The sequence below is a fragment of the Hyla sarda genome, chromosome 3 (assembly GCF_029499605.1).
Source record: "Hyla sarda isolate aHylSar1 chromosome 3, aHylSar1.hap1, whole genome shotgun sequence".
NCBI classification, from domain to species: Eukaryota; Metazoa; Chordata; class Amphibia; order Anura; family Hylidae; genus Hyla; species Hyla sarda.
In genome coordinates, this window is record NC_079191.1 from 7025886 (window position 1) to 7038909 (window position 13024).

At 43.1% G+C, this 13024-nt stretch overlaps 1 protein-coding gene across 2 annotated transcripts in view; it reads left to right on the forward strand.

Annotated features, from left to right (window-relative positions):
• The window catches only part of SELENOI (selenoprotein I), a 44250-nt gene that overhangs the window by 19673 nt on the left and 11553 nt on the right, over positions 1-13024 (forward strand). For both annotated transcript variants that reach the window (XM_056562989.1, XM_056562988.1), the window contains exons 2-5: positions 7585-7653; positions 7731-7839; positions 9455-9529; positions 10955-11217. In XM_056562989.1, coding sequence (XP_056418964.1) covers positions 7585-7653; positions 7731-7839; positions 9455-9529; positions 10955-11217 — 516 coding nt within the window. The remainder of the gene's footprint in view (positions 1-7584; positions 7654-7730; positions 7840-9454; positions 9530-10954; positions 11218-13024) is intronic.

The following is a 13024-nucleotide window of genomic DNA, read 5'->3' on the forward strand; positions in this document are numbered from 1 at the left end:
GACTGTATACAGACCCTCGGATATGACCCTGACACATGTTCTTAGGATTATCGGGGGGCTCTTGGGAGTCGGACCCCCCTGCAGTCATACATCTCCTGTATTCATCCTCTGCCCTTTGTTCACCATGTTGCCCATTATGTGCCAGGCGGGTGGTGTGTAGATCTTGGCAGGACTCGGGTACAGATCAGCTGCGGCCTCCAGGTCACTGCCGGACATGAAACTTTAATGATGATTTGCTTGAGAGGCCGAGATCTGATTCCTCCGGATGGATCTTATTACTGCGCAAACACCTGAGGAGCCCATTATAGACGCCGTATCTACAGGATTATGTGATCTGCTTCATTATATCCTGTATTAGAGCTCTGTGTACATTACTGATCCTGTACTGATCCTGAGTTATATCCTGTATTAGAGCTCTGTGTACATTACTGATCCTGTACTGATCCTGTATTATACTCAGTATGGGGAGATCACTGTGTACATTACTGATCCTGTACTGATCCTGAGTTATATCCTGTATTAGAGCTCTGTGTACATTACTGATCCTGTACTGATCCTGAGTTATATCCTGTATTAGAGCTCTGTGTACATTACTGATCCTGTACTGATCCTGTATTATACTCAGTATGGGGAGATCACTGTGTACATTACTGATCCTGTACTGATCCTGAGTTATATCCTGTATTATACCCCAGAGCTGTACTCACTATTCTGCTGGTGAGGTCACTGTGCACATACATTACATTACTTATCCTGTACTGATCCTGAGTTATATCCTGTATTATACCCCAGAGCTGTACTCACTATTCTGCTGGTGAGGTCACTGTGTACATACATTACATTACTGATCCTGTACTGATCCGGAGTTATATCCTGTATTATACCCCAGAGCTGTACTCACTATTCTGCTGGTGGTCACTGTGTACATACATTACATTACTTATCCTGTACTGATCCTGAGTTATATCCTGTATTATACTCCAGAGCTGTACTCACTATTCTGCTGGTGAGGTCACTGTGTACATACATTACATTACTTATCCTGTACTGATCCTGAGTTATATCCTGTATTATACTCCAGAGCTGTACTCACTATTCTGCTGGTGAGATCACTGTGTACATACATTACTTATCCTGTACTGATCCTGAGTTATATCCTGTATTATACTCCAGACTGTACTCACTATTCTGCTGGTGAGGTCACTGTGTACATACATTACATTACTTATCCTGTACTGATCCTGAGTTATATCCTGTATTATACTCCAGAGCTTTACTCACTATTCTGCTGGTGAGGTCACTGTGTACATACATAACATTACTTATCCTGTACTGATCCTGAGTTATATCCTGTATTATACTCCAGACTGTACTCCCTATTCTGCTGGTGAGGTCACTGTGTACATACATTACATTACTTATCCTGTACTGATCCTGAGTTATATCCTGTATTATACTCCAGAGCTGCACTCACTATTCTGCTGGTGAGGTCACTGTGTACATACATAACATTACTTATCCTGTACTGATCCTGAGTTATATCCTGTATTATACTCCAGAGCTGTACTCACTATTCTGCTGGTGAGGTCACTGTGTATATACATTACATTACTTATCCTGCACTGATCCTGAGTTATATCCTGTATTATACTCCAGAGCTGTACTCACTGTTCTGCTGGTGAGGTCACTGTGTACATATATTACTTATCCTGTACTGATCCTGAGTTATATCCTGTATTATACTCCAGAGCTGTACTCACTATTCTGCTGGTGAGGTCACTGAGTACATACATTACATTACTTATCCTGTACTGACCCTGAGTTATATCCTGTATTATACTCCAGAGCTTTACTCACTATTCTGCTGGTGAGGTCACTGTGTACATACATAACATTACTTAGCCTGTACTGATCCTGAGTTATATCCTGTATTATACTCCAGAGCTGCACTCACTATTCTGCTGGTGAGGTCACTGTGTACATACATTACATTACTTATCCTGTACTGATCCTGAGTTATATCCTGTATTATACTCCAGAGCTGTACTCACTATTCTGCTGGTCACTGTGTACATACATTACATTACTTATCCTGTACTGATCCTGAGTTATATCCTGTATTATACTCCAGAGCTGTACTCACTATTCTGCTGGTGAGGTCACTGTGTACATACATTACATTACTTATCCTGTACTGATCCTGAGTTATATCCTGTATTATACTCCAGAGCTGTACTCACTATTCTGCTGGTCACTGTGTACATACATTACATTACTTATCCTGTACTGATCCTGAGTTATATCCTGTATTATACCCCAGAGCTGTACTCACTATTCTGCTGGTGAGGTCACTGTGTACATACATTACATTACTTATCCTGTACTGATCCTGAGTTATATCCTTTATTATACCCCAGAGCTGTACTCACTATTCTGCTGGTGAGGTCACTGTGTACATATATTACATTACTTATCCTGTACTGATCCTGAGTTATATCCTGTATTATACCCCAGAGCTGTTCTCACTATTCTGCTGGTGAGGTCACTGTGTACATACATTACATTACTTATCCTGTACTGATCCTGAGTTATATCCTGTATTATCCTCCAGAGCTGTACTCACTATTCTGCTGGAGGGGTTACTGTGTACATACATTACATTACTTATCCTGTACTGATCCTGAGTTATATCCTGTATTATACTCCAGAGATGTACTCACTATTCTGCTGGTGAGGTCACTGTGTATATACATTACATTACTTATCCTGCACTGATCCTGAGTTATATCCTGTATTATACTCCAGACTGTACTCACTATTCTGCTGGTGAGGTCACTGTGTACATATATTACTTATCCTGTACTGATCCTGAGTTATATCCTGTATTATACTCCAGAGCTGTACTCACTATTCTGCTGGTGAGGTCACTGTGTATATACATTACATTACTTATCCTGCACTGATCCTGAGTTATATCCTGTATTATACTCCAGACTGTACTCACTATTCTGCTGGTGAGGTCACTGAGTACATACATTACATTACTTATCCTGTACTGATCCTGAGTTATATCCTGTATTATACTCCAGAGCTGTACTCACTATTCTGCTGGTGGGGTCACTGTGTACATACATTACATGACTTATCCTGTACTGATCCTGATTTATATCCTGTATTATACTCCAGAGCTGTACTCACTATTCTGCTGGTGAGGTCACTGTGTACATACATTACATTACTTATCCTGTACTGATCCTGAGTTATATCCTGTATTATACTCCAGAGCTGTACTCACTATTCTGCTGGTGGGGTCACTGTGTACATTACATTACATTACTTATCCTGTACTGATCCTGAGTTATATCCTCTATTATACTCCAGAGCTGTACTCACTATTCTGCTGGTGAGGTCACTGTGTACATACATTACATTACTTATCCTGTACTGATCCTGAGTTATATCCTGTATTATACTCCAGAGCTGCACTCACTATTCTGCTGGTTATACTGTAGGGCTCTTATGTTGGCTCCGGTGCCCTCCCTTCTCCTTGTTTCCGGTCGGTGACGGGGCTGGAGTTTGCCCTCTTGTGCCATGCTGCGGGGTCACGTTGTGTTAGTCTCTAGTAGTTTTGTAATAATTGTAAAGGTCGTCACCGTCATCAATAACAGGAATATTAACCCTTTGTCTTATAGACGACAGATGCTGCGGCACCTCTTGTTGGACCAAATATTTGTGTCTTTATATAATTTCCACACTGCAAGGTTTTCCCTCTTATCAGAACAGTAACTGCTTGTTTCACGAATAGAATGTCAGAAGTGCAGTGACACATAGGACCGACCTCCCTTCAGGGTCTTTGGAAAGTGGAGGGGGAGGGGGGGTGACATTAGGGCTGCACGATATATCACAATCACATTGAGACATGTCTATATGGCCCCATTAGAAATATTTATCACCTGTGGCAGCGGCTCGGCTGTCTGGTCATGCTGGGAGTTGTAGTTTTGCAACAGCTGGAGGCGCCCTGGTGTGGAAACACGGAGTTTGACTTTTACCTAACTCAGTGTTTCCCAACCAGTGTGCCTCCAGCTGTTGCTCAACTACAACTCCCTGCATGCCCTTTCGCAGTCAGTGCATGCTGGGAGTTGTAGTTTTGCAACAGCTGGAGGCACTCTGGTTGGTGAACGTTACATTAGGGTAGTGGGCTCAAAACTGTGGACCTCCAGCTGTTGCTAAACTTCAACTCCCAGCATGCCCAAACAACCAAAGACATTTCATCACATCAGTGTTTCCCAAGCAGTGTGCCTCCAGCTGTTGCAAAACTACAAATCCCAACATGCCCAGATAGCCAGACATTTCATTACATCAGTGTGCCTCCAGCTGTTGCAAAAAACTACAACTCCCACTATGCCCAGACAGCCAAAGGCATTTCATTACATCAGTGTTTCCTCACCAGCGTGACTCCAGCTGTTGCAAAACTACAACTCCCAGCTTGCCTGGACAGCCGAAGGCTGTCCGGGCATGCTGGGAGTTGTAGTTTTACAACAACTGGAGGCACACTGGTCCAAGCACTGGTCCAAGGCTGTCTGGGTATACTGAGAGTCGTAGTTTTGCAACAGCTGGAGGCACACTGGCTGAGAAACACTGTCCTTGACTGATACATTAAAACAAAACTGCAGCTGGGGATTGGATGTGACAATGGGGGACATAGTAATGAAATGGGGGGATTGGACATGAAATTGGGGGGATAGTAATGAAATGGGGGGATTGGACATGAAATTGGGGGACATAGTAATGAAATGGGGGGATTGGACATGAAATTGGGGGGATAGTAATGAAATGGGGGGATTGGACATGAAATTGGGGGACATAGTAATGAAATGGGGGGGATTGGACATGAAATTGGGGGGATAGTAATGAAATGGGGGGATTGGACATGAAATTGGGGGGATAGTAATGAAATGGGGGGGATTGGACATGAAATTGGGGGGATAGTAATGAAATGGGGGGATTGGACATGAAATTGGGGGGATAGTAATGAAATGGGGGGGATTGGACATGAAATTGGGGGGATAGTAATGAAATGGGGGGATTGGACATGAAATTGGGGGGATAGTAATGAAATGGGGGGGATTGAACATGAAATTGGGGGGATAGTAATGAAATGGGGGGGATTGGACATGAAATTGGGGGGATAGTAATGAAATGGGGGATTGGACATAAAATTGGGGGGATAGTAATGAAATGGGGGGATTGGACATGAAATTGGGGGGATAGTAATGAAGTGGGGGGATTGGAAATGAAATTGGGGGGATAGTAATGAAATGGGGGGGATTGGAAATGAAATTGGGGGGATAGTAATGAAATGGGGGGGATTGGAAATGAAATTGGGGGGATAGTAATGAAATGGGGGGGGTTGGACATGAAATTGGGGGATAGTAATGAAATGGGGGGTTGGACATGAAATTGGGGGGATAGTAATGAAATGGGGGGGTTGGACATGAAATTGGGGGGATAGTAATGAAATAGGGGGATTGGACATGAAATTGGGGGGATAGTAATGAAATGGGGGGATAGTAGTGAAATGGGGGGGATTGGACATGAAATTGGGGGGGATAATAATAGGGGGATTGGACATGAAATTGGGGGGGGGGGTAGTAATGAAATGGGGGGGATTGGACATGAAATTGGGGGGATAATAATAGGGAGATTGGACATGAAATTGGGCGGATAATAATAGGGGGGTTGGACATGAAATTGGGGGGATAGTAATGAAATGGGGGGGATTGGACATGAAACTGGGGGGATAGTAATGAAATGGGGGGATTGGACATGAAATTGGGGGGGGATAGTAATGAAATGGGGGGATTGGACATGAAATTGGGGGGATAGTAATGAAATAGGGGGGATTGGACATGAAATTGGGGGGATAGTAATGAAATTGGGGGATTGGACATGAAATTGGGGGGGATAGTAATGAAATGGGGGGGGATTGGACATGAAATTGGGGGGATAGTAATGAAATGGGGGGATTGGACATGAAATTGGGGGGGATAGTAATGAAATAGGGGGGATTGGACATGAAATTGGGGGGATAGTAATGAAATAGGGGGATTGGACATGAAATTGGGGGGATAGTAATGAAATTGGGGGATTGGACATGAAATTGGGGGGGATAGTAATGAAATGGGGGGGGATTGAACATGAAATTGGGGGATAGTAATGAAATGGGGGGATTGGACATGAAAATGGGGGGGATAGTAATGAAATGGGGGATTGGACATGAAATTGGGGGGGGATAATAATAGGGGGATTGGACATGAAATTGGGGGGGGGGGATAATAATAGGGGGATTGGACATGAAATTGGGGGATAATAATAGGGGGGTTGGACATGAAATTGGGGGGATAGTAATGAAATAGGGGGGATTGGACATGAAATTGGGGGGATAGTAATGAAATAGGGGGGGATTGGACATGAAATTGGGGGGATAGTAATGAAATAGGGGGGATTGGACATGAAATTGGGGGGATTGGACATGAAATTGGGGGGATTGGACATGAAATTGGGGGGATAGTAATGAAATGGGGGGGATTGGACATGAAATGGGGGGGGGTAGTAATGAAATGGGGGGATTGGACATGAAATTGGGGGGAGGGGATAGTAATGAAATGGGGATTGGACATGAAATTGGGGGATAGTAATGAAATAGGGGGGATTGGACATGAAACTGGGGGGATAGTAATGAAATGGGGGGGATTGGACATGAAATTGGGGGGATAATAATAGGGGGATTGGACATGAAATTGGGGGGATAGTAATGAAATGGGGGGATTGGACATGAAATTGGGGGGGATAGTAATGAAATGGGGGGATTGGACATGAAATTGGGGGATAGTAATGAAATGGGGGATTGGACATGAAATTGGGGGATAATAGGGGATTGGACATGAAATTGGGGGGATAATAATAGGGGGATTGGACATGAAATCGGGGGGATAGTAATGAAATGGGGGGGATTGGACATGAAATTGGGGGGGGTATAGTAATGAAATGGGGGGATTGACATGAAATTGGGGGGATAGTAATGAAATGGGGGATTGGACATGAAATTGGGGGGATAGTAATGAAATAGGGGGATTGGACATGAAATTGGGGGGATAGTAATGAAATAGGGGGGGATTGGACATGAAATTGGGGGGATTGGACATGAAATTGGGGGGATAATAGGGGGATTGGACATGAAATTGGGGGGATAGTAATGAAATGGGGGGATTGGACATGAAATTGGGGGGATAATAATAGGGGGATTGGACATGAAATTGGGGGATAGTAATGAAATGGGGGGGATTGGACACGAAATTGGGGGGAATTTCACCATGTGTTTCACAATCTCATATCGAAATTGCAATTATTTACCTCTCTAATCGCAGTCGCACATCTGCAATATGCTCCATATAACATTGGCCACTGGTGGGCGGTCATTAGACTCCAGAGCTGCGCTCACAATTCTGCTGTTTATTGTATACACTCAGTAATCTTGTGGTTTGTTCCGCCGTGTAACCTTCTCCCATCTTGTCTCCCGTACAGTACAGCGCGGTGGACACCAACCCCCTGTCCCTCTATGTGATGCACCCCTTCTGGAACTCCATAGTAAACGTGAGTGATCTCCCAATTATTCCGGTAATTCTCTAGTCTCCTCCCCTTTCACCGATTCCTATTGGTGTCTCTTTTAGTTTTTTCCCAGGTGGTTGGCGCCAAATCTGATAACGTTTAGCGGTTTCCTGCTGCTCGTCTTCAACTTCTTCATGATGGCGTACTTCGACCCAGACTTCTATGCATCAGGTAGGTGGGCACGTGGTCTCGACTCTGCTACATCTATCACTTGTATATGAGATGAAGCTTAAAGGGGTTCTCCCCTGGAAAACATTTTAATTTTTTTTTTTTTTTTTACAGATTTGTAAATTCCTTCTATATAAAAATCTTAATCCTTACAGTACTTATCAGCTGCTGTATGCTCCACAGGAAGTTGTGTAGTACTTTCTAGTCTGACCACAGTGCTCTCTGCTGACACCTGTGTCCATGTCAAGAACTGTCCAGAGTAGGAGCAAATCCCCATAGAAAACCTCTCCTGCTCCGGACAGTTCCTGACATGGACAGAAGTGTCAGCAGAGAGCACCGTGGTCAGACTGGAAGGAACTACACAACTTCCTGTGGAGCATACAGCAGTTGAGTACTGGTAGGAAAATATTTCAAAGTAAAATTAATTTACAAATCATTATTTTTTTTCGGCACCAGTTGAATTGAGCAAAAAAAAAAAAAAAAAAAAAATTCTACCAGAGCACCACTTAAAATAGTCAATTTTGTCCATAAATGCCGCAGGTTTGTGGCAGATTTTTCACTTGACTTTAATGTGGAAGAGGAAAAAAAATTATAATAATATATATATATATATGGTTTTTGTGTATGTGTGTGTGTATATATGTGTGTGTGTATATATATATATATATATATATATATATATATATATATATATATATATATATATATATATATATATATAATAGCCTAGTTCTGACTCTTATTTTTCCGTATACGCGGCTCATGATTTTTTTTTTTTTCTCTTTTTATTACATTTTTTCTGGGATGTGATCAGCATTCTTTTTTTAAACATTTACGCAGTTTACTGTACAAATAAAAAGCTTTTGAAAAGTCTGCTATGGTACCGATGAAAACCTACTGGTCATGGGGCAAAAAGAAAACTCATCCATTTACAATAAAAATATAGGGGGCAGAAAACGGCCATTTAAAACAAAAATCTATAAAAGTTTAGATTTTATTTTAAAAGTGAGAAAAAATGAAGTAAAGAGTACAAATTGGTTACTGTTTTAATTGTACCAAACTAAAAATCAAAATAACATGCTGGTTTGATGGCAGGGTGAATGGCGTAAAAAGAAGACCTCCCCCCCCCCCCTGCAAATTAGCAAAACATTTTATTTTTGGTAACTTATTTAATATATAATTTTTTCTGGTTTTGAAACACATCCTATGGAAAAATAAATGAATTAAATACAACTTACAATTGGTCCTGCAAAAAACAAGCCCTCATATAGATGTGTAGGGAGGCTTATGGCTATTAAAGGGTAAGAAGGAGGGGGATGCAAAAACGAAAATTGCCCTGGTCCTGACGGGGTTAACTAAAGGGTTCGCCCACCTCACTTCCCCTCCATTTTACTTATACACAATTACAGAGGGAGCATTGGACCCCCCCCACCTCATTTAGCTCTGATACAGAACAATCATGTCGTGGACTACGTATTGTCCCCTGCAGGGGGAGATGTAGGCAATGGAATGTACCATAGCTGATCACAGAGGTGACAGTAGACACTAGTGATGACCCCTGTTTATACTTGCGCCATTCTCTTCGTCCGTCCTCACCCGTGCCCTTTTGTCTGTACAGCTCCGGGTCATGAACACGTCCCCAGCTGGGTGTGGATAGTCGCCGGTCTGTTGAACTTCACGGCCTATACCCTCGGTGAGTCCTACACGGAAAGCTCTGCAATTGTCTAATAAACTTTGGCTTTCATTTATATAAGATCACTGCTTGCTTTCAGTGAATGGAAGGATTGATAGACCATGCAGTCGGTCTCTCGCTTTTGGACTCTACTATTTGAAGTGCATACTGTTCTATGAACAACGCCGATCCGGAGGCTGAAAGCCCACCCTGACCCACTGCTGCTCACACAGCTGCAATTTTGTTACACTGTATCAGTCTGTTTCCCAAACAGTGTTCCTCCAGCTGTTGAAAAACCACAACTCACAGCATGCCCAGACAGCCTTTAGCCAGTGTTCCTCCAGCTGTTGCAAAACTACAACTCCCTGCATGCCCAGACAGCCGAAGGCTGTTGCTGTCTGGGCATGCTGGGAGTTGAAGTTTTGCAACAGCTGGAGGCACACTGTTTGGGAAACTCTGATGTAATGAAATGCCTTTTGCTGTCTGGGCATGCTGAGTCATAGTTTTGCAACAGCTGGAGGCACTCTCCAATATAGTCCTTAATCCTTCCAGTACTTATCAGCTGCCGTATACTACACAGGAAGTTCTTTTCTTTGCGAATTTATTTTCTGTCTGACCACAGTGCTCTCTGCTGACACCTCTGTCCATATCGGGAACTGTCCAGAGCAGGAGCGGTTTGCTATGGGGATTTGCTCCTACTGAGGTGTCAGAAATTCAAAAAGAAAAGAACTTCCTGTGGAGAATACAGCAGCTGATAGGTACTGGAAGGATTAAGATTTTTTTTATAAAAGTAATTTACAAATCTGTTTAAAGGGGTACTCCGGTGAAAACCTTTTTTCTTTTAAATCAACTGGTGGCAGAAAGTTTGTAAATTACTTCTATTAAAAAATCTTAATCCTTCCAGTACTTATTAGCTGCTGAATGCTACAGAGGAAATTCCTTTCTTTTTGGAACACTGATGACATCACGAGCACAGTGCTCTCTGCTGACATCTCTGTCCATTTTAGCAACCTTGCATAGCAGATGTGTGCTAAGGGCAGCATGGTGGCTCAGTGGTTAGCACTGCTGCCTTGCAGTGCTGGGGACTTGGGTTCAAATCCCACTAAGGAGAACAATAAATAAAGTGTTATTATTATAATAATGTCAGCAGAGAGCACTGTGCTCGTGATGTCATCAGAGAGCATCCCAAAAAGAAAAGAATTTCCTCTGCAGTATTCAGCAGCTAATAAGTACAGGAAGGATTAAGATTTTTTTTAATAGAAGTAATTTACAAATATGTTTAACTTTCTGCCACCAGTTGATTTAAAAGAAAAAAGGTTTTCACCGGAGTACCCCTTTAACTTTCTGGCACCAGTTGATGTAAAAAAAATAAAAATAAACATAAATTAAACAAAAAAATGTTTTCCAGTGGAGTACCCCTTTAAGTTCTCTCTCCTCTTTTTACAGATGGAATAGACGGCAAACAGGCCCGCAGGACGAACTCCAGCACTCCGCTGGGGGAGCTGTTTGACCACGGCCTGGACAGCTGGGCCTGTATATACTTCGTGGTGACTGTATACTCCATCTTCGGCCGCGGGGAGACGGGGGTCAGCGTCATGGTCCTCTACCTCCTCCTCTGGGTGGTCCTCTTCTCCTTCATCCTCTCCCACTGGGAGAAATATAACACTGGAATCCTCTTCCTGCCCTGGGGGTACGACCTGAGTCAGGTGGTAAGTGTGCGACACATCCTGATCTGTGTACGAGGAGGAAACGTATTAGTTGGCCCAGTAAGAACTTCCTTCATGATGTGATAGAGAGATAAGTGGTGCCCTGTGACGCTGCTCGTGTAAGATCTGTACAACTCTCACCCACCCTGTATACACTGACTCTTCTCTTGTTACAGACCATCTCCTGTGTAATAAATATATATATATATACAGCAAAAAGAATCTTGTCCACAGCACCAATTCCAAAAAAGTAAAAAAATTTATTCCATAACAGGTGTCAAAACAGCAGCGACGTTTCAGTCAGCTCAACCTGACCTTTCTCAAGCAGTATATCAATAGTGTTAACCACATTTATATAAGGGTATCAATCACACCAGATACCAGAAAAAGTAAATAACAATTAGTGAATAAAGTGCATCATAGTGCATACTCAAAGTGCATATAAAATATTCAAACAAAAAAAAACTAATCACACAATATATCAAAATGGTATACATAATCAAGAAAAACACACATATATCATACAGTGCACAAAAGATTAAGATAGACGCTTAATCGCATCTAATTTAGACAAGTGATAACCATGTGTAGACAATAATAAAAAATTAAAAAGGTGGGGGGGAGTAAACACTCACCGGACGAACACATAGTAAACGCCATTACAGTAGTTAGCGTGGGGTAGTGCAGACTGCGCCTGCGTAACCAGTTCAATGAGTGTTTGCCCACGTAACTCAGCCAATCGGCTGAAGGCATTGCAGTACCCAAGGAGACGAGCGCAGCGTCACAGTACGCATGCGCACATCCCCATGAGTCCAACAGAGCCATCTTGGACAAGGGAATGAAGCCTCCGTAACCTATATAGATTAAATGGTAACCAAACAAACAAAAAAGAAATTATTATAAAAACTATCTAGTTCGTCCCTGTTAGGGATCTGTACAATGGTAGGAAAAGTGTCCCAGTCCCACACTCAAAGAGATCACTCACTCTTTTATAGGCTGTCAGCACAATCAATGCGTCACCCCGCCCCGAAAATCGGAGCCAAGTGCCGCACAGTGTGCACGCAGTCATGTACACCCCGCACGCAAGTGCGAGGGAACATGTATGCAGCAACATAGATCGCTGGCAGCCCTAGGACCCTCTCGGTCCATCAAACGCACTCAGAGACTCAGAGAAGCAAGGGACAACCTGCTTCCAAGGCCACCATTTCTCGGTGGATTCGGTCCGCCATTTCGGAAGCCTATCGCTGTAAGGGGAAGATTCCTCCTTTCAGGATTGTGGCTCATTCTACCCGTTCTGTTGGGGCATCCTGGGCTCTCCAGAATAGAGCCTCGGCCTCACAGATTTGCAAGGCAGCTACCTGGTCGTCTTTGCACACTTTCTCGAGGTTTTACCGGGTTCATACTTTCTCATCGGCTGATGCTTTCCTGGGGCGTAAAGTGTTACAGGCGACAGTGGTTCGGCCGTCTGCCTGATTACTTATCTGCCCACCCAAGGGACGGCTTTGGTACGTCCCACGGTCTGTGTCCCCCAATGAAGCCGATAGAGAAAAGGAGATTTTTGTTTACTTACCGTAAAATCTCTTTCTCGGAGGATCCATTGGGGGACACAGCTCCCGCCCTTTTTGGGATTTTACTTTGGTTCTCTGTCCGAGGGTGTGTTCAGTTATGTTTTTTCTTCTGGTTCTCGGACAGTTTTGGGTTTTTCTCCTCCTATTGCTCTGGAACTTAAACTGATTAGCTCAGAGTCTGAAGGCGGGTGTATCCTGCTGGGAGGAGACGACTTTTTTTTTATTACCATAGTGTCACACCT